The sequence below is a fragment of the Silurus meridionalis genome, chromosome 22 (genome assembly GCF_014805685.1).
Source record: "Silurus meridionalis isolate SWU-2019-XX chromosome 22, ASM1480568v1, whole genome shotgun sequence".
NCBI classification, from domain to species: domain Eukaryota; kingdom Metazoa; phylum Chordata; class Actinopteri; order Siluriformes; family Siluridae; genus Silurus; species Silurus meridionalis.
The window spans coordinates 8798217-8822060 of NC_060905.1; the positions used below are offsets into that span (position 1 = coordinate 8798217).

Here is a 23844-nt window from a genome sequence, read left to right on the forward strand (position 1 = left end):
TTCTCCAGGGTTTTTCTGCTGAAATTATCCCAATGCTCAACATATGTGCAATATTTCCATCAAAGTTTGATGCCACCTGAATAAAAAAAAGTCCTCTGTGGCAATTTTGATAATCATTATACAACTATTAAAGCTTAATAGTTCTTTAGGTCATCCCTGTGGGAGAATCATATGTAGATGTCTATAACAGAGTGCTTCACATCTCACAGCTCCAGGGTCTTGGGTCATGTTTGCATGGGTTTACTCTGGGTTCTCTTGTTTCCTCTGACCTACCTAGACTGAACTGAACCCTTAGGTGTGAAGGTGAGCTCTCCTGTCTTGCATCCAGTGTTCTGGGATCTACTAATGACAAAACTAGGGTCAAGCAGTATTTTTGAAACTTTTTTTGAGTCTAGTTTTAGAATAGAATTAAACAAAACAGAACAAACAATTGTGATGAAATGTATCTAATACATGCATGATATATACATAAATGAAAAAAAGGTTTCTATCTAATAGAGGTTAAAGAAAAACAGAGCCTACATATGACAGTAACACCCAAAAAAAACCTAATACTATACATTTATCAAGAGACTTGATAAGTATAACTGTTGAGTAAACTGGTTTTCCAGATATTTATCCCAAACCTTTTGACCCAGGTGACTGAGCTTTTCTTTTACAGAATCAACTCAACGTCATAATGATTCTTCAATAGAAATGAACACACTACAGTACATGTAATATTCTACACCTAAGTTAAAACAGAAAATAGTTTAATATTCTAAACGCTGCCCTCCAGCTGTGCTGAATCTGAGCTCAAAAATGATTTCACACCACTATTAAGATTCAGGATGAGTGCCAATCTTCAAGCTTCATAGGAGGGGGAAAAAATTACTGAATAAATTAGTTAAATTGAAAACAGACTTTAGTCTTTGAGCTCTACAGGCATCTGTTACTAGTGTCTTATTCTCGATTTTGAAATTCTTTAGACATTCTCATTTCAAAGCTACTAGTATGTGTTTTGCCTATTCTTTAAAGTGATTACTAGCCATTCTTAAAAATGACTGTATTTAAAATCGGGATTGAATGCAATTATTCAAAGATATACTTTATATTTCTATTACAAAAAATAGTTATCATAAATGAAAGATGGTCAGAAATGCAAGGGTTGTTACTTTTCAGAATCAGTCTGTGATTTTCATCAAAAGCTGTTTGGAAACTTTGGGGAAAAGAACTCTTCCTGAACTTAAGCCACAGAATGCAGAACCTGATCTTGTGTAGTCAAACATTTTTCTGCGAACTGTCAAAAAATGGTTACTGCATTCATGGAAAAGCAGCTAAATCCTGAAGTAAGGTGATGATTTGGGGGCTGTTTTATACCTAATGCATGTGGTTTGGATTAAAAAGAGAGTTCCATATGTGCAACCTTGAGAATATGAAGAAGCTTGACATATTATACATATAGTAGTTTCTTTAAATTTGTTAGATATTACAATAAGTGACTCAGTGCTGTAATCCATACGAGATTTTGCCAAATATTCATTGTAATTTATTTTAATTGAAAGCACATTTTCATTTAAATCAAGATTCTCTACAAGTTTCTTTAACATATCGCTCACTTGATGTTATTTATATATTAAATTCAGAAAGCTGTCAGTAATTCAGGAGTGTATTGATCACAGTAATTTTGCAGAAGTTATTTCATATTTCGTGTAACACACTACATAGTGAATAGAAAACATATTATCCTTTGTAGCTGCCATTAGCAGCTCTGCATTTTTACGTCGTTCAGGGAGAAAGGCGACAGCATTTTCAACAAATGCTACGTGAACAAAAGAAAAGTTCAGAGGCTGTGATAAACTGAATTTAGGCTATGTCAGTCAAAATACTGAACTACTGGACTGTGATTTCTGCTGAACCTGTGCTCTGTCAGGGAAATGAAGGATAGTAATAGATGTTTAGGTGAATGCTCATGAATACTAATCTAAGCATTCACCTAAACATCTATTACTATCCTACATAGTATCATAATAGTTTAATGACAGGTTATGTGGTCCCTGGCCCTGGTGCTATAATACACACTCTGTCACACACACTACTGCTACTACTGGATGCTAAAAAATCATTATATGTGCAGAAGTGCTTGGACAAAACAACTGAACAGACAAGGACTACATTATTAGTAATGATCTCACATCAGCACAAACTGTTCAGCAAATAAAAGCCACTGTCTGACTATTGCATAATTATCAAAATGAGCAAACATTTGACTGAGACTTTTAGGCTGAAAGATTCTGATTGCTTCTTGTTAGATGTCTGAGTGCTGCAGTGTCTCCCTCAAACCACACACACACACACACTGAGCCATAGCCGCATGCATTATTCATGTTTCTTACTATAAGAAACGACGCAGATTTATGTAGTGTGACGCGATTGTTTGCACAGGTTATTGTGCAGGAACCAAGTGAAAGAAGCAGATCCTGATGTTATAAGCTTAAAACTGCAAAAGAATAAAACCACTTACGCTTAATCAACTGTATAGTTTAGAATCACAGCAGAAATATTGAGCAACAGCGCCATCTTCCGGTTAGTACATGTTATCCCCCGTTGAATGAGTAAATAATGATTATGCAGATTTTTAGACCAAGTTAGAAAAAAATGGACGACTGTGCGACATTGATATTATTTTATTACACACCTGGCTTATTTAGCTTACTCTATATTATTCAATAAGTACAGTGTAAATGAAGACGGATTAATATTGAGTGAAGTTTGACGGCTTTATCGGTTAAGGCATTATTCAATTAAACTGTAAATTATCATAAATTATCTGTTTTCCATTTATAGAACACAACAGAAAACAATGTGTAATACATGTTTGTTTGTAATTTTGTATTATTAAATGTATACATTCACATAAAAGGGGCATTAAAAATCAATACAATGTACAAAAAAAAGCCTTTATTCACCAAGATTCACATTCAGTTGCTTTAGCAAAGAAAAAAAATATATATATATATATATATATATATATATATATATATATATATATATATATAGTCCAACATTCATGATGCACAATTTGAAGACAATACAGCTTTTCATTGTAGAGAACATCAAGGCAGAATTCACCATAGGACATGAGCCACATGACTCCCTTTCTGGAGCTAGACATACATGTATACCTTCATAAAACATCAACGAACAGCACAATGAAGCATACGTATAGGTCTTTAGTGTTGGCAGGAATTTCCCTTAGTTTAATACATTCCAAAGTGCATCGCATTACAGTTGGGACAACATAAACCTGTGGCAGAGTTTCCGATTTGCTACTTTGTGAAATTTGTTGAGATACATGAATGTTATTGGTGAAAATGTGTTGCGGTGAGTTAATACCCCTGGGTGAAGTTCAAGATGGTGCCTGAGCCTGTGGCAGTGAAACGATAGGCAGCGTAGGCAACTACAGATCCCAGCATCAGTCCAGTCATATATGACACAGTCATGGTGTTTCCTAAAGAGAAAAATTTAGCAGGGTTTTATAAATTATAGCAATATCTACATATAGACATACAATGTGTTTATAAAAATATTCAGACGTCAACACTTTTTGCACACTTTTAGGTTTTTTTGGCCATCAAACTACACACAGTAACCTACAAAAATGCTCCCCTCAAATATATTTCAAATCTGAACTAAAATATTTCAGTAATAAATGGTTATTGAATTTAATTAAGTCAAATGATATTGTTTACATTGGTTCCACATGATTGAGTTAAATGAACACAATTTGTTTCAGTAACGTCAACATGATTTAATCATGTAGCTCTAAATATAATCAAACTGGACACTCCCACTCAAATTGAGGAGTGAACCTCAAACGCTGGTATTCTATAACAGCCACTTTCCTGTTATACATGTTTTGATGGCATTAATTATATATTATAGTTATTTTATTTTCTCATCAGTGCCAAAATCCTCTAAAGGTGTGATAATGTTAGAAGTTTTCTACAATTTACTACTTTTCTATGAAAGTTTCTATACATGATTAAATCATGTTTCTATACAATATACAGTACAGACCAAAAGTTTGGACACACCTTCTCATTCAAAGAGTTTTCTTTATTTTCATGACTTTGAAAATTGTAGTCACACTGAAGGCATCAAGGGCTATTTGACCAAGAAGGAGAGTGATGGGGTGCTGCGCCAGATGACCTGGCCTCCACAGTCACCGGACCTTAACCCAATCGAGATGGTTTAGGGGTGAGCTGGAATGCAGAGTGAAGGCAAAAGGGCCAACAATTACCAAGCATCTCTCGGGGAACTCCTTCAAGACTGTTGGAAGACCATTTCAGGTGACTACCTCTTGAAGCTCCTCAAGAGAATGCCAGAAGTGGCAAAACAGTAATCAAAGCAAAAGGTGGCTACTTTGAAGAACCTAGAATATGACATTTTTCAGTTGTTTCACACTTTTTTGTTATGTATATAATTCCATATATAATTCCACGTGTTAATTCATAGTTTTGATGCCTTCAGTGTGAATCTACAATTTTCATAGTCATGAAAATAAAGAAAACTCTTTGAATGAGAAGCTGTGTCCAAACTTTTGGTCTGTACTGTACATGATTACACTCTACATTCTCTAAATCGTAATCTGATTAGATAGGGAGCATCTGTTGTCATCTGATGTGCATCTGATGTTTGTCTCATCAGTCCATACGATTCCTAATTTTTTTATTTACTCATATTCTCTGAATCCATTAAGTCATATTACTCAGGATTATCCATAAAATTGTCAAATCTTTTTGGAACCGGATATGGTTGTCCTTCTTTCAGGCTCTCCTTTTATAACTTTAGAGAAGATCATTTTGTGAAGCTTTTTTACAGTGGCCATTGGGTTGCTGCTGCTTCACCAGTTCCACTTTTCCAGTTAAGCCCAAAGGTATTGAGGTCAGAGCATTGAAGCAGTCCAGTCAAGATCTTCCATCCCAACCCACATAAGCCAGATCTTCATGGAACTCTCTTTGTGTACAAGGGCATCATCATGTTGAAATATGTTTGGGCCTCTTAGCTCTAATGAAGGGAAATGGTAATTCTACAGCATATACAAATATTTATACAGTTGTGTACTTCCAAAATTGTGGCAACAGTTTGGGGAAGAACCACCAAAGAAATAAGAGGCTGTCATTGAGGCAGAGAGTGAGCATATCAATCATAAAACAATATTTATATCACAATCCCTAAAAGAAATACCTTTTTTTCTGATCTTTTATACCTGGTATATATAATGATGGAAGAATTCACGAAAACCCAATTTACACTAATTAAAAAAAAAGAAATATTGTCTGTAGTTTGTCTTCATGGTATGCAATCTTTTGCAAGTGCATGTAGGTTCCAGAAATCTAATTGTTACATAAGGGGAGAAAAATATTCCCATTTTCACATATACACTTTTATCCTATAAGGAAATATTTCTATTATAATATAGGATGTCTCTTTCGCATGACTCCATTACATCTACAGCAAAAAGGGGCTTACTGAATAGTTTAATGAGTATGAAATGTATGTAAATCATATGCAATAGCTTTTACAAAACCCAGATCTCAACTCATTTGAACACGTAAGATTTTGAAATGGTTTGCTAAATAACAATCTGCACTCCCATCCTCAAAACATAAAAAATATATTTTTTAAATGATGCCCACCTCTCCAGTGCAGTTCAGATAATTCAGTACAATTAAGTTAAGCTGTTCTAATATAAATGATCTTGTTTTCTCACAATATTTCATTTAGATTTACCTGCCAGCTCCCTTTGCTCAGGAGGCACCTTTCCAGCAGCCTGAATCATGGGTACACTACCAAAGTAACCATTGGTGATTCCCATGAGGAGCGAGAAGACACAGGGCCATGCTGGGTGACAAAGTGTAGGCTTTGGCACGGGAAACACACACATGATGAAGAGAGGGATAAAGACCACCCTTATGCATGAAAAAAACAGCAGGCGAACACCATTCCACTCATAAGGCAAAGCAGCCAAGATCTAAATACAAACACACTTTGATTAGTACCCATATTTACTACATTTGCCACACCACAAGTGCATAATGTAATTCATCTGAACAACATGAATTGAATAATCAAGATTAAGAATATTTAATAAGGTTTGTGTCAATTTTTAAAACATTATTCTTTTTTTCATTCAGGAACTCACTTTGCCAACAAAGTCGGACATGTTGAAAATTGCCATGATGAGAATGGGAAGCCAATCTCCCAGTGTGGCATTGCGGATCTCGGACTCCAGGCCAGGAAACAGGCACAGTGTGATAAAATAGGTGACAGCAATGGACAACATGTAAGGCCATATCACACGAGAGACCACATAACGATGCAGGATCATATCTGCAAAGCAAAGAGCAAATTACTTTCCAATTCTATTCTTAAAGATATGATCTGATCATTATTTGATTATATGCTACCTTTTACCTAATATAAAATGCAATTATTTACTAAAAAGCTACAGATTAGATATCAAGTAATCAGTTTGAGAGTTGTTTGAATTTGAACACTGACTGCACCATAGTCCTTCTCACTGTACATCAGTATCTGACTTTAATAACACACTTGTGGTTAAATGAGCACAAATCTCCAGATCCACATTCCAAAATCTAGTGGAGGATATTATAACAGCTAACTGGGAATGAGAATTAGCACATATCTTACTGTCAGGTGTCCTCCAATTTTTTGGGATGCTTTCCACAAGAGCATTAGTGACATCAGACACTGATGTTGGGTGAGGAGTACTGGGGTTCAATCAATGTTCCAGTTCATCCCAATGGTTTTTAGTGGGGCTAAGGTCAGGGCTCTGTACAGGATAATGGAGTTCTTTAACTCCACCCTTTTCGAACCATGTATTTATGGAGCTGACACACAGGGGCACTGTCATGCTGGGTTAGGGTTAGGCTTAGGGTTAGAGACACTTGGTTCCAATAGAGGAAGTTTGCAATGATACACCATACAAATACATTCCATACAGGAGAGGAAACAGTTCGCAGAAGAACTGCACATGGGTGTGAATTGCAGTCCCAGCACTACAACACACTCCCTCAGATCCTCAAACACTGCTCTCCCTTCTATCACCAAGGAGGTGGAAAGGACTTCCACTTGATGTCTGAATATCCGAGCCTCTATCAGGATTCAAACAAGACCAGCCTCTTCCAGAGGTTCTTAATTTAGCATTACTTCTTTAAAAAAATTTAAATAAATAAATAAATAAATAATAATAATAATAATAATAATAATAATAATAATAATAAATACCTATCTAACAAATTATGCATTCTAAACTTTTTTCTCTCCCCCAACACCTTACTGAACACCTTCATTTGTGCTTTTTTTAGTTGTGTATTTTATACTTTCCTCACTTCATATGACGAAATACCAAAACACACACACACAAGATTTGTACTAGTATTGCTGGTTATGATCTTACCCTTGATGCCTGGCCAGCTCCTTTTTATCTTCATCTTAGGCACATCAAATCTCACATATGTGCTCCCGCCACTGTAGTCTGTTTCTACACTGCCATCTTCAGCAGGAGAAACACCCACTGCACCATTGTCCTTGACATCAGAGAGATGATGTTAGAACTGATGTTTACTGAAAGCCATTGCAGATACACAGGAGCAAGGAGATAAATCCTGCATTTTCAGGAAGGTACTAATTTTGTACCGTATTAAATTCAGTAAAATGAAAGCATTGACAGAGCCAATGAATAAACTGCCATAACCAATAAGTGAACTGATCAGACGTGTGTAACCATGCAAGAGGATATAGTGGATCCAGCTGTTGTGCATCTTCCTGTGACAAGTTAGCAGTTCTGCAGGGGCCAGTGAAGAGGACCATTACTTGATTAAGTGCAAGGCTGCGCCAGAGTAGCCACTCTCTTTAATTTGTTGAAATTGAAATACAGTGCCAGCTTTCTAAGGCAATAGACCATCCAGTCAGACTAAAGTCTTGTTTTTCAGAGGAAAAACAGCAAAATATAATCACCAGAAGGAGGGGCTTAATGATACAACAGTTCAGTTTTAGCCTGCAATTGGTACATTGTTTTTTTTATTTTTTTTATCATTTTTGCCAGTTTTTTTCCCTAGGCAACAGTCTGTAAAATTAGGGAATATTCTATTTGTTCAGAATGAGTAGATTTTGCTAAACCTTTCTTAATCCAGAATGTTGGCTTTGCAAATATTGGAGAACATATCTGGCAAAAAAACCCATAGTTATTAGCATTCTGTTTGTCGACTACAGAAACAATGTTGTTCTGAAGTGCTTATGTAAATGAGCCTAACAGTCACTAACATTAAATCTTGGTATTTCACTCTCTGCTATAGAGAAACATTCACCACAGTCAGACAAATGGACCTGAACAAACAACAGTAAGTACTGAACGAATTTTGAGAAAAAAAACCCATTTGGGTAAATCAAAGGGGATTTTCCTTTCATGGCCCATTTCATTTCATGGAAGCTAGAAAAAGACACTATGCCTTATTACTATATATATTTTTTGCTTTTGCTATTAATCTCAATCTGATGTGATATAAACTGGATACACTTGATAAAATTATATAACCATGCTTGTTTTGATATTTATCTTTGTTTGTTGATTGTTAGACAATGGATTATAAGGATTACTTAAAGCTTAATGCTGCACACGTCCAAGAGTTTAGTTTATAAAGAGATGAAAATAAAAGTCAATGTATCTTGTTGCATAACAGCAGAACACGTCTCCTGACACCCAGTATTACCAAAGATTGCAATTGCAATTAGCTACAGTTTTTAAAGGTATTAACATTTTTACAGGCAAAAGAGCTTTTTATAGTCTATTTGTGACCAGCTAGGACATGAAAAATATGGTTTGAATCACACAAAGTCTATACTTAAATTGTATTATGCTTTGTTAATAATTGAAAAACATAATTTACTTTGGTAAAATAGTGTAAGAACAATGCATAGACCTACACTACACAAATCATCAGTGAATAAGAAAGCCTAATACAAAGCCATTTCAAACCACATTCTGCTCTATATACATCTATAGATGTTCCAAGACATATTTGCTCTCCATAGCTCCAATTAGCTATAACAATGTCTGTGACTTGTGCACTTACAAATCTCACATCCTCTGTTATGACGTCATGGTGCACGTGGTACTGGTTGCTGTGGTGTGCGTGGTCTTTGGAGTGGCTTAAGCCTTGACGGGCCAGGCTAGTATAATAACTCACGAATCTTGTCCTGCGCACCACCAGATGCAAAACGAAACACATCAGCTCCATGCTGATGGAGATGAGAAAGAAGATGATGGTGTTCTTCGTCTCGTCTTTAATCAGCAGCTTGGTAAAGATCCGACTAAGAGAAATGATCACTCCTGCCGTGCCTGTGAAAGAAAAGCGCTTTCAGTGTACATATACTGGGTCTGAGATGTATGTATGCAACACCTGTTTTATAAATTAATGTATAACACAGTGTAGTCGAATTCACAAGTCTGATGGCGCTGATTAACTGTCTTTAACAACATGGTCCTGCTTTAAATGAAAGCACTCTACTTTATTGTTTCTGCAGTAACAGTTAATTCACAATTCATAAAAAACATGTTATTTAACAAAAAAAAAAAGGAAATAAAATGAAAATTAAAAAAGATTTCTGTGTGTATTTAACATTTATGGAAAGATTTTACAGAGTTTGCATGCTGTAAATGTTTTCCTCTATGGGAGGTCATTCAGCCTTTCGCTTTTTAGTGTCTCTCTGGTATATGAGACTGCACTTTGTGCCTTATTCATTGCAAGACAAAAAGGCAAGAAAAGCAGAGGCTATGAGGGGCGACTATTATAATGTAAGGTGTCCTGTGTCCTGTTGATATTCCATGACATTAAATGCAACTATAAATAGCTAAAAAGCTAGGGTCCTTAAGTAATCATTTATTAACTGCAATTGTTGAAAAGTGGCATGTGGAATAAAAGGAAAGGGAAAACTTTAGTATAAATCACTTCGGTAAGGTTACAAACCTACTTTGCTATAATGGCATATTTATTTCTTACATCAATCAGGCTGGGTTATCTTACTTTCTCCAGTCATTACTCCTTGTGTATAGCGTTTTGGAAGCATTCCCATGTAACCATAGAAACTGGACTGCTGCACTATAGACAAAACAGACAAACAATCAAACTAGCAGGATAATTACCATACATATACAGTAAATTTTTCACTGAAGGGGAAATAAATAAGATGATTTGCTCTACCCATAATACTAGCATACCTGTGCATCCAAATGCCACGACACCCACAGATATTAGGTTAAGGGAATATGCCTGGTTTGTGGAAAACTTTTGCAGCCACACATCAAAAATGCTGACAAAAAGCAGAGGGCCAAGAGCAAAGAGGTAACCTGGAAGCAAAATGGCATTTACATTAATTCATTCATTCAGTGCAGAGATTTCAGTATGTATTGCAGTGAAAAAACATGCTGCTTATGTTGACAGTCAATATCTTTCAAATGTCCTAAATTTGCTTAATGTGATTTCAAGCATAGGAAGTGAGTGAACTGAGCTATTATTAGTTCTTTCCTAATTAATGAAAGAAATCAAGCTAAATATATGGCTTCTGTCTCAATGTGGTGGCTGTGCTGGGAATTACATACAGGTGTACTATTAATGCATACTTCTTAAATACCCAAGGGGTTGGTAATATCATTATCCATAATTGTATCTGTATCTGTTCTAATACAATACTGTCTATAGGCTTGGTCAATGCAGGAAGGTTATTTTCACTATGTACTGGAAACAATGAAAAACACTAAAAAACCAGTGGTGGACGAAGTACACAAACCATGTACCTGAGTTTAGGTAGAGATAGTGCTACTTTTGAACTTTTTAAGTATTTGCCTTGAAATGTACATAAGTATCCAAAGTACTGTGATTTGTTGCATCTTTAATGTTCCTATTACTATTTTTGTAACAATAATCTTGCTTAACCAACACAGTTTAATCAATCTATTAATAGACCGATATTAATTAGTCAAACACTGACTGATACCAGTTTCTTCCATCATTTATTCCTCTCAAAATGTTCTGTTTGCTGTTGAACTGATGCTGAACTGTATGCTGGTGATAAGTACCACCAAGCGACTATCAAAACAAGTTTAAAACAGAGTGTGCGCTCTACCCTGATTGGTAGCTTGCTGCGTGCTTGACCAGTTACGTTTTTATCCACTCAAATAAAAAGACACGATTTCACAAAATGTAAGTGTAAAAATTAAGATATTTGATCTTAAAATGTAGCAAAGTTAAAGTAAAAGTCTCCACAAATGTAAATACTTCAGACAGGCGAAGAAACTACTTAAGTACAGTAACGAATTACATTTACTTCATTACTGTCCATCACTGTGAAAAACTAGGCTGCTGACAAATGGAAGACATGCTTCATTCTCAGATTAGAACAACAAATAATTGGCAGAATATCACTTTGTTAAACTCCTGAACTAGATGCAAATGAAACTTTATTTGAACTCTAATAATACGCAAACTGTTTTAAAACAACTATGTCTTTCCAAAAGAAAACTAATTCAAAATATGTTATTTAGGCTACAGTTGACAGCAACAGCCATCAAATACCAGATGTACTTCGGTTTTCTAGAAATGTCCAATAAATCTTATAGACATCAGAATTGCTAACAAAGCTAAAACACACTTGCAGTGATTCATTGTGAAGCCTGTATGATTTTCCAGAAATAGAAAAAGAAAAACACATGCAATCAAGATACAACTCTCACACCATATTTTATTATCAAAGAATTTTGATTATTTTGTAAAGAGCTCTGCAGAGATATGCAGCTCTTTGCACAATGTGTAATCTGTGAGAGCAACAGAGCAATGGCTCAAAATACAGAAAAAAAAAAGAGCAGAAATATGGTATTAATTTGGAGATCATTATGATGGTGTTTTGATTGCAGTAAAACACATTAGATTTTTCCATTAAAATAATGTTCATAAAACTCATGAAAAGAAATGTGCATCAGTCTTAACATGTTCCCCAAACCACCAAACATTTTTTAATTATTAACTATGCCCTAACATTTCAAGCGAGTTTAATGTCTTTTTGTGCAGTTTGTAAATTGTAAATTAGCTCAAATATTACAACACTTGAAGTAAATCAAAAACCTTGCACACATGCAATTTTTCTGTTCTGATCCTCAAACCATTATGTTAAAGCCTTCTGGCAAGTTTTTTTAAATATATACAACAAAAATAATACAGCACCTGTTCTTCAGCTCTGAATTCATTTTATATGCATTATCTTTTGTAATCTTTATAAGAAAAATGCATTTGTATCTGGTCAAGTGATGCATTAAGGTCCTAGAGAAAAGTGTAGTGGCAGTCAGAAATGCTTTAGCTTTAATTAGTTGACAGAAAAAAATAATTTAATCATTGGAATAATTAGCAAAGTATTGCACAGCCTTCCCAGGTATGAACTAAAAAGCTTTTAAGCAACTACTGTACTACTGCAATTGGTTATTGCCTGGCAATTTCACACATGCAAGTACTCCACAGAAAAAAACCCTAAATGAAAATGTATTAGCACAATATAAATAACATCATAAAAATCAATATTTATGATCACATTTGAAAATAAAATTGGTGCTGTGTTAGAAAAAAGCTGTGGCATGTAATGAGAAATGTGCCCTAAATAATATCCATATAGTTTTTGTGTACTGGAAAGGTTCATGTTTGTCATGCTGGTTTTGGGCATGGTTTAGTATTAGTAGTATGCCTAGCCTATTTAAAGTGTAATTAAACAAATTTAAATTACAATAGTGTCAAACTACTGCATTTGCACTACTTAGGAAAACCTGCCAGAACAATTTTTTTTTTATGTGATAATTTACTTGGCCAATACACTATTTTGTGGGTGTAATTCAATCACTTATACAGCAAGTGATCCCAAATGGGCAGCTGTGATTTGATCCGAATTTCACCCTCAGACTGGATCCAGCAATTATGCAATATACTGTGTGTACATATAATATATAAGTATATAGATAAAGAGGTACATCGTGTTTTACATCGGTAATGTAGTTGAGCAAAAAGTAAAATATTATGCATTACAATCTAGTAAAATACATGTTTTCAGAAATGAAATTACAGGTAGTCCTCTATTTACGATGGAGATACGTTACGATGACCCCATCGTAAGTCAAAAATTCGAAGATGGTACTATGCCTGTGACAGTCTTCCCTGCCTCATGCTGATTTATAATTTTCATTTTCTGCTCTAAACTGATTGCTTTCCTCTTCTTTTTGTCACTGCAAGCATGAGACATACTTGGACGCTTGTAAGACATGCTTTTATCACTAAAATTGCTGCTTGAAACCATTTAAAAAAAATAATACACACTGAGACAACTTTACTCTGTCGACCGCTAGCGAGAGTGGGGCATCTCACAGGGAGAGAGATACGCTCATCCCAGCTGCATGTCCAACATATCGTACATCATACGCTGCTGCCTGTGCCTGTTGCCCCAAATTTTTTATATTTTTTACATTTTGTCATATCGCCATCGTCATCATAAGATCAATCTGTACACTGAATAAATGGACATTAAAATACTCCTTACTCAATATTAATTTTATGCTACAGTAGTACATAAAAATAAATGTACTGCAGAATATATAATTCCCACCTCTCAATATGTTATTTATTTGATAACTTTTTAATAGCAACCAGATCTATTTTTAAAAATAGTTTAAAAATTATGATAAGAGATAAAGGGAATGATTTACTAAATAACAAATGAATTTACATTTACTAAAAACCTAATTATTTTTGTATTGCTACTGACTTGTTCTTCATTTGGCCTTGAAAGGAAAGTGGATAATCAGATGCAGGAGTTTCCAGTAGTTGGATGGTTTTGTAATGTTTTCCTTTTATTCTCTTTAAAATTTCTCACTCATAGAAATCATGATTTAATGATTTCAAAAGTTGTTGTGTGTCCAAATAGCTTGCTATTGTTAGGTTGAAGAGTCAAATATTAGCCAAGAGAAGGGTCAAATTTTTTATATATGCTCAAAATAGTGTGTTGAGATGGAGAGAGTTTTAGTAGTTATTCTGTACAAAATTATTGAGGCTTGTTAATGCCATGATTTATAGTTTAGATTAGTAGTATAGTTTATAGTATAATTTAGTTTCTCTTTTCCCCCCAATATACAGATACACTGTATACCCTGAGAAACACTTTACTTTATATAAATGATTAACACATGCATATATACATGTACATTAACTTCTGGTCTCTTCCATATTTTCTCCCTTAAATCTCCAATGGTGAGATATTTTGGTTCACTGATGCCTGGAGCTGTAGCCAATGCAATGAAAAACATTAATGTAGAGTTATTAAAGATGATGTTTGATGCCATCTTTGTTTTTCTCTTCCTCTAGGGTGTATGTGCTTCTGTGGTTATCCATCAGACATACAAGCATAATAACACTGTCCTCGTTGAGGAACAACTGCATTTTATGGTGTCCTTGGGTAGTAGAAGCTCTAAAACATACTGTCTAAAATATGATAATATGAGAGACGCATGTATAGAAACGCGAATCCTCTACTGTTCATAATAACAATGCTTCACAGGAAAAGAGGCATACATTCACATAGAAATGCAAGTGTTGTTTTAAAAATGAATTGCCTCTTTTATATGCTAAGCCTCTCCCCTGCTCTTCCCCCAGCGCTGGTTCAGCAGGAGTCTGTGGATGTTAGTGATGATGACTGATGTGGCTGGGGGAGTGAGATGAAAGCCCCTCCTCCCTGCTCCCGTAGGGCTAGTCATGCATTCTCTCAGGTCAATACACTACCGCCTCCTTCCACCTTTTGTGTGTGTTTAGGTGTGTGTGTATCTGCATAGAACAGACTTACCCACAGTAATCCTGGTGTGCAGGCTGAGCATCTCCACCAGGACATTGTTTAGTACCACAGCAACAAGGGCCACAAGAATATATGTCAAGCTCATGTCAAACACAATAGATGTTCCTGGAAAGGCAAAAAAGCCATACAAACACGACCTCAAATCTCATCACTTATCACACATCTTATCAATGGTCTTTCTACAAGAAATAATGAAGAGACCAAAGAAGAGTAACAAATCAGTCTAATGACATTTAGACTGACAGATAGACAAAAAAATATCAGGCTCACCATTTTAACACCTCCTGTCAAACATTAATGTAATATAAGATGTTTAATGAGGGAAAGTGGCACCTTTAAATTTATGATGGAGGTAGTCCACATCTGTGATGAAGCTATTGTAGGGTAACAGGAAGCCAACTCCAGCCAAAAGCATTGCAAAATAGATTCCATGATAGCGATCATCTGGAACTTGTTCCTCCAACGCTATAAATGTAAACCAAACACAATTGGTGAAAAATAAACAAAAACCTACATGTGATGCATTCTAATACAGTGTGAATCTCTCAGCATCTGATTAAAATCAACTTGTTTATATTTCCCTCTCTCTTTCACTCTCTTTTTGAGTTTTCTGGAGATATAACTGACACCTGTTTATTTTCATGGCATTGAGATTTAAAGTATTATGCCTTTCGAGTGGCAGTATGAATGTGGAATACTAAACCACCTACCTGCTAAATGCATTCTGGTTATGTATTATGTATGCATAAATCCATCTCAAGCTGTTTTTGAAAAACTAACTATCTAGAGTTTATGGAGCATCGAAACCCTGTGGAATGTATATTCAGTGAGAAGATTTGAAAACGCAACATTTGTCGAGTATCCCTTTTATGCCAATGATTTACTTAACATGACCTTCTAGTCAGTGTCTTATCTAAACTAACAAGGTTAGCTCTTGCTATTAAACAGCAGGTGATATAACCTTCTGTGTGGTTTGACCTCAGGCCTGGAACATGCAGTCTGTATCCAAACACATAACGTAATTTATCCAATTTGCAGTCATTGTGGTTTTGTGTCCTGAGTGATATCAATCTCCAGGCAGTAAAGCAGTTATATAAGGGAGCCTCTTACCAGGTTCTGATAGAGCCAGAACCCCTTTGTCTGGGACGTCTTTGCCTTGGCAGTCCTCTTCCTCCAGTTGATAGCTCTCGAAGCTGAAGCTCATCACTACGTTGCCCTCTGGGGTCTGGGCCGGGGTGGCCGGTTTGCGCCTCTCCACTCCTCTAGAGCCCATAGTCTGGCCCTCAGGCAGCCTGAGCTGTCACAGCTATCCCAGTTACTGATGCCTTTCTCGGTGGAAATGGAAACACGATTTGCTCTGTATAGATGCATATCAAAACATATGATGTATAACTTAATTTAGCCAAAATAGTTCACATTAGGATATATTACAATACAATAAATGTTAGATTCACTTTAGGAGGTAACAAGAAAAATGTTTTTTTTTTTTTTTTTATATAATAGATTTTGAAAACATATGCACTCAACTAGGTTTATTACATTTATAACAATGAGGGGAAAAAAACCTTTAAAAAGCTTCTGAGCCATATATAGTTGTGCATCCTTCAAAGCCTAAGGAGCATAACAACCGCAGATTAAATTTAAATAATGTAATCCTGTTTGGCAGAGCCAGGAGAGAAAAAAAGAGAGAACGCCAATGATGGAGAACAGCAGCATAGTAAAAGCCTCAAAACCCTGGAGTCACTGTCTACATATTCTTTTGTTATTTTACATTTCACTAAGCACTGCTTCATATAGACCCGTTCCTTTCTTGTGCGATTATACAACCCATTCAATTTTTCTATTACTAAGAGGTTTGTTGTGATCATGCAGCATCTGATAAGAGAGAAATACAAGCAAACCTTGTATTAAGCTTTCAATTTAAAAATGTATTCCCTGGATGCAAATAAGGCAATTATATTTAAGTGAGGAGAGTCATCTGGATACAATAATGTATACAGTATTATGTATGTATTTATGCTAAAAATGTCGAAAATAGCCTAATAATATCTGAAAGGCAGTGTGTTACAGTTTGGGGATTTGAGCTTAGATCAAGTTAAAATGCAACACGTTGGCAATAGTTTTCTTTCAAAGAATGCAACATACAGCTGAATAAATTCTTTATAGTTTGGACTATGCACTCATGCCTAGTTACATGATCAAGAGATACTGCGGTTGATCTAAACAATGTTCAGAAGGTTATTATGGCATCTATTAAATAATAATAATAATAATAATAATAATAATAAAGGGCAAATCAGTTGGAAACATTTATCAGACCATGTATTCGGCCATAACGATCCCAAACAGGGCTAGGCTAGAATAACATACAAAATCATTACATCTTTAAAAATCTCAGTACTCCAGGTTGTGTGAAGACTATCACAATGTGTTCGATAATAGTTCATAAATCAGACAAGAAAAACCAAACAAGAAAACACTACTAACATGAAAACACCTACTCAATGGAATTGAATTCAGTACATTGTGTCAGATCAACATGGCTGCTCACAACATCAATAGTAAAAATATATACACACACACACACACACACACACACACACATATATATATATATATATATATATTGCATTAGCAGTGTGATGAAATTGTACCCAAAACAATCTGCAACCGCTTGCAATTTTAAAGTCTAATTCCCCACTGCAGTACAACAGTTGGAGCAATACTGAAGCTTGTGTCATATTTGAAATGGACCAGGCATTCAAGTCTGTCACCATGGTGGTTCTTGTTGTATGACAGCAGAAAGAAGTGCAAATAAGATAACAGGCATTGTAAAGAACAGCACCTGGCAAACACCTGTGCCTGAAGTCACAAATTGTCATCTGAAAGGCAAGCTCTTTCACAGGCAGACATCTGTCCTCTTCTGTAAAATACACAAATAAATAACATGCCATGATGAAGTCCTCCAGCCATGCAAAACGCCCGATGGACCTCTAGAACTAACTAGTACATGTGGATATGGTTATAGGGATAATTAGTGCCTGTGTGAAATAATAAACTGTGATGAAGGCATCAGCTGCTTGACAGTTGGTGGTGCTCCAAGAAATGATTAGCTGGAGTTATCAATTAACATGATTATTATGTCATTGTATTTACAAAAATAGAGTGTATAGATATTTAAGAGTATATAGATATTGCAATATTTTATATACTGTTTTTTTGTTGTTGTTGTGGGTTTTTTTTTCCAAACAAATGACTCCTGACAAATACAATAATATAACCTAAATATATCTAGGATTTCCCTGGGTCTGGCAGAATCCTTTATCCATTGCACATAATACTAGAATACTGAAATACAGCCATACCTTAGTTTTGTCATTCCTGCACTACACAAATATAGAAACACTGAGATCCTGAATCCAGCACTATCTCATAGACACAGCATAATACACATACACACATACACACACACATACACACACTGAACCGTGCTGTCTACAGATAAGAGAAACAACAGGTTAAAGCTCACCCGACAGGAAGAACACGACTTCTCAGCACATTTTAGTCTTTTAAATCCACCATTTTGGCCCATAGCGTGTTTATCAGATGTGCTGTCGCGTTTTACTCGGATGCACTGAGGTGGTCTGCGGGAGCAGCAGCATTATAGATGCACACACGCACACGCACGCGCGCACACACATACGCGCGCGAGCAGGGGAGGGGGGGGGGGGAGAAAGAGATAGACAGCGAGATAGGCAGATAGGGAGTGAGTGAGAGAGAGAGAGAGAGAGAGAGAGAGAGAGAGAGAGAGAGACTGTCCTCCCTTCCTCAGAGAGAGAGAGAGAGAGAGAGAGAGAGAGAGAGAGAAAAAACACCATTTCAGCCACAGTCAATTCAGCAGGTTGGAGAAGACACAAGACAAAGCCAGTATCTATTGGCTACATTAGACTATGAGGAAACAAATGGCAATCACCTTCACTAGTTCTTCATAGTGCTTAACTATTTTAACCATTCCTGCATTTTTTCCTTCTGTGTTGTCTATTGTGTTATCTATGTCTATTGACTACTGTCTATTGTGCTGCCTATTTGTTACCTTCTATTTGTTATCTTGTCTATTGACATATGTTCATTTGCACATTGAAGCCTTTGGAGAAACGCAGTTTTCTCCCTTCTCCTTTCTCCTTGCTGCCTGGCTGAATGACAAAGCTTACTTTGACTTGACTTTTAAACAAACTTACACAAGTATTGTACACAAGTTATCAAGTATTAAAACTTAAAAAACATTGAGCTGAAGCTTATTACTGGTTTCTTTTCACCTTGAATAAAATCAAACATTTTAGACTACTCTGATTATTACATCTTCAGCTTAGACATGATCATTGTTCCCAGGTGGCCATCTGTAGTCAATTTCATGCTCACACACACAATAGCCAAATGTTTGTGGACATTGCAGTTAGTCTAGAATGCCTTTGTATGCTGCAACCCTCCTTCACTGAAACTTGTGCTTGTTCTTCCATGACAATACCCCTGTGCACTAAGCAGTCTTCAAGAAATCATGATCCGAGAAGGCTGTAGCGAAAGTCCTTAAGTGGGCCCTGACCTTAAGCCCACTAAACACTCCCCATCTGTCTGATCTCACTAATGCTCTTGTAGCTGAATGAACTTAAATCCCCACAGCCACACTCTGAAATCCAGTGGAACATCTTCCCAGAAGAGTGGGAAGCAAATAAGGGGGAATTTTGAATGTGATGTGCATATTGTGAACCAACTGTGTATTTTTAGACTGCAGTAGGAAACATGTAAATCCAGAAATGGCCGATGTAAACATGGAGAAAGCGTGACCAAAAAACAGGTATCAAGTGCGATAGTACTTGCTGTACCACCAGATAGTGAATTCATATATTTCATTTGAGTGGTTAAATTTTTCAGTGTTTCACACATTCCAACTATACACAAACAGTGACTTCAGTGAAATGCCACATGCAATTATAAATACCACAGTTATGAATTTCAAGGAGCCAGTTTGTCTGTGTGTTTTTGTGTTTATCTGTGTTTGTGTCAATGTGCGTTTACTGGTGTTAATTAGAAAATTGCACAGAAATGTTCAGAATTATTGATTTTTTTTATTTCTTTATTTGGTTCTTGCAGATGATACAAAGTTTAACTAGCCTTGGATTTAAACAATTAAAAAATGAATCAATATTTTCTTTTAATATTAAAAACGTGGATGGTAGCATAGGATAAACAAATAAAACTAATTTAAAGAACTGCAGGATCTTTCCACTTATTTATATTCAGCAAATTAAATTTGTGCCAACATAAAGTGTTAGAAAAATCATTCATTCTTAGGTGATTGCAACATAGTTTTAGTGCAACTTATTATCTCCTTCTACTATTCTTCCATCATCTCTTCCTCAGTCTATTACTCTGTTTCTGTCTTCATTCTACATTTGACAGTTTCTTTCATTACAGTTTTATTTGTTTGTGTGTGTGTGTGTGTGTGTGTGTGTGTGTGTGTGTGTGTATGTGAGTTTTTTTATATAGTATCTGATGTTATTGTACTCCCCTAATAGTTTTTTGAAAATTAATGAATGTGACAAAATATTGTCTTTAACATAGCAAAAGTTTCTTAATTAATGTGACATATTTCTTTAAACTAAAATCACTGCTTTTAACACAGTTTTTTAGACAGATTTCAGAACACACTTGCAGAAAGGTGCAATTTCACTGCAACAATATGAAATCTAGAAGCCATTGCTGGACATGAAGATGATAGAAATCGATTTGTCAGTCACCAGATTCTAACCACAGTGTACATCTACAATATGGGAGACTTTTGACCAATGTGTTAGCCAGTGCTCTCTAGGACCACTATCAAAACACAAAGGGAGTTGACGCTGAACAAAAGGAGTTAAAACGTGCATAGTTTTTTAAAATTTGTACAATTTATGCTACGGTCAATTAAAACAGGGCAGTTTAGCATAAATTGTACAAATTGTACAAATTCAATTCCATTGCAACCTTGTGACAGCTTCCTGGTCAACCCATAACAATGATTTCAATACTCTCTTCTCTTTTCTCAAAGACAATCTTAGAATCGAAAAGAAAATATTTAATAATTTTATATTTATACATAATATAAATATTTGGTAAAATGTAGTAATTTAACTTATTTTGTAACATCTGGTTTTACCGTTTTTAATAGGTATGTTAAATTGTTTAAAAGGCTTTAAACCTAGCTTTAAAAGGTTCTTATCATGCACACTGCATCCCCAAAAGTAGAGTTTACCTATTTTATTTAAAATAGGTAAACTATTTATATAGTATGATGATAATTGATTATTGGTTAACTTTATTTATATACACATCTGTCAAAAGTATTCGGTTGTATTCAAGTGCAACGTGTACTATCTAAAGAAACCTTATATGGCGTATTTCTGTATCACTTATATAGCAGTGCCATCTTATAACCTACTATAAGGATGTGTAAAATGAAGACTGAATGGGTGTTTGGAAATATTACATTGGATATCACATCTTGTTAACATGTATTTGGCAAATCAGTGTATGATCTGAACATGCGTTAGGCCTTGGGCCAGCATCAGTACACTGCTATCCCTGATCAAAGCTCAGCAGAGATAAGTATAAGCAGTATAAACAATGAGCTTAACAGAGTCCCTTATTTACACTTCAGAGAAATAATAATAATGATTATGATTACAACAGTACACCCATAAGGCAGTGGAAATATCGCATGTTTCAGGCACAAAAACATTCATATTTTCATATTTCGCATTATTCACAACTGAATTTATTAAAAACGTTCACTTGTCATATGACACCATTCATGCAATTTTTCAAAACAAAGCAAAATGATACCACACAATATTGAAGGTGCTATTGATTAAACCTTTCCAGGAGAAAAACTGCATGTTGTGTTCGACAGAAAAATATTAACTTTACTGTATATTTTCCCTCAAAATCATTCAAAGGTTGTTGTTAATTTTATTTTGAGTTTAGGGTTTAAAATAAAGTTTTAAATGCTGGCACACTGGCATTGTATGTACCATTGGTACTTCAAAGCTCCACAGGTCTCCAGTTTACTTTTTGTGTGGAGACATACATGTTCTCCCTGGGGACATTTCAGACCAAATATTAACAGGGATACAAATGATGACCAAAGAATATTGTAAGAAATAGAAAGCACATATGAAGCATTTATAATTTACACAGTTTTAAACACATAATATAACTCATGCGTTTAAAATATTGGACAAATTTATTCCAAAAAACGTATAATATTATTGATTAGCACTATATCTGCATGTTTGAAGGGGTGAAAAACAACTGAATATGTCAGTTCCACTACTTCTCTTCCAGCAAATATGTAGATCAAAGTCTAATTAGAATTTGATTAGAATTGGAAAAAAGATGCTGCCTAAACAACACTTGCGCATAAAACTGTTTAAAGGCTCAGTTCTATATTTATCCTGCAGGCGAGCATCAGTATGCATGACTTTGCATACTGAACGATACCGGTTTCCGCCTCAGACTCAGTCTGGAAGATAAGCAGCTGCTCAATTCTCTCCTGTACCAGTCACCCTAAGAGGAACTTTCAAAATAATATAAGACTGCAGTGCTATCGATCATAGTTATTAACTTAGAAATAAAATCACATCGCTTCTCTCTACCATCCAATACACTGTTTTTAAACTTGCAGTACTTTCTTGCATGAATGTTGTCCTTGTCTTTTATTGTTTTTGTGTTTTGCCAATTGTGATGCATGCAAAGTCAGCAGAAACCAGTATTTCTATGCAGAATACTGAAACAGTTCTATTTTTAGCCTGCTAGTTCAATTTATTTCAGCAGCTCATCCCTGGATGGTTAACTGGGATGTTATTAGCTGTTGCACTTCCAATACCATTCTGCTGTGAATCATCAGTGAGTCCACGATATCCTTCACAGACATGGCACGCACAGTTCAGCTCATGCAGAGTGACGGCTTTTTAATTAACCTTTGCTCTCACAGCAGAGGCGTTTATCCATTATGCAGATAATATTTAGAGAACTTGCTGAACAGTTTTGGTTTTGCTAATGTCCATTGTATGATTGTACAGCTGTAGTTATCACTTTTGTAAAAATAAGAAACTCACTTAATTTGCATAGGATTAACTGAAAAATATGAAATTACTCCACACGTAGGGTTATAATACCTACAGTATTATGTCATCAGAGGGACATGCCTTCTTACATGAACTGTTCATGAATAATCGCGTTTTATTTTCTCCCCTTTACTCACTCACTTTCAGTAAGTATTTATCAGCATGGTGGTGCTTCTGAGGTTCCAGTGTCTTTTCGCATCCTCCTGATTCATCCCTGCGCCCAACTTCTAAATGGAGTTCTCCTAAATTAGAGACCGCACTTTGTTTCTGAAGATGGTTCCACACAAACAGCAGTTTTTTAGTGACTCAAGAACTATGAAGATACATTTGGACTGTAATTAATATAAATATACTGCTGCAATGGCTTAGGACTGCAAGTTGCATGAACAGTTTCGCATTGAACCCCCCTTACTGGCTCACCTAATAGGGATATAATTATAGGGACTAAACTTGTAGGTACTAACATATAAATTCCAATTTTATAACCTTTTTATCTCTGTAAAGCTGCTTTGGGACAGTGTACATTGTTAAAAGCGCAATACGAATAAAAAGGAATTAAATTAAATTGGTAAAGCTGGAATCTTGGGAACACTGGACCTCAGCCCATTACAGGGTAACTTACACACATTTATAATTACAAGCAAATATTTAAGGTTCGAGCAAACAAACAGCAACCCAGGTATAGGATTTAGACTACAGACCCTGAAGATATGATGCAGCAAGGCTACACATTTCACTA

General features: G+C 35.5%; 1 protein-coding gene across 2 annotated transcripts; it reads right to left on the reverse strand.

Moving 5' to 3' along the window:
• Positions 1-2651: 2651 nt before the first annotated feature.
• On the reverse strand, positions 2652-18644 carry slc29a4a (solute carrier family 29 member 4a). Of its 2 annotated transcripts, XM_046835559.1 has the most exons (12): positions 18473-18644; positions 17789-17866; positions 16054-16300; positions 15277-15408; positions 14935-15048; positions 10286-10414; positions 10092-10166; positions 9141-9406; positions 7466-7595; positions 6188-6375; positions 5776-6016; positions 2652-3490 (listed from the first exon to the last, which is right to left on the reverse strand). In XM_046835559.1, exons 3-12 carry the CDS (start codon positions 16214-16216, stop codon positions 3369-3371), a joined length of 1560 nt encoding a protein of 519 aa, XP_046691515.1. In that variant the 5' UTR covers positions 16217-16300; positions 17789-17866; positions 18473-18644; the 3' UTR covers positions 2652-3368. The 2 variants fall into 2 exon arrangements, with proteins under 2 accessions (XP_046691515.1, XP_046691516.1); XM_046835560.1 differs by lacking the exon at positions 17789-17866.
• Between the last annotated feature and the right edge of the window lie 5200 nt (positions 18645-23844).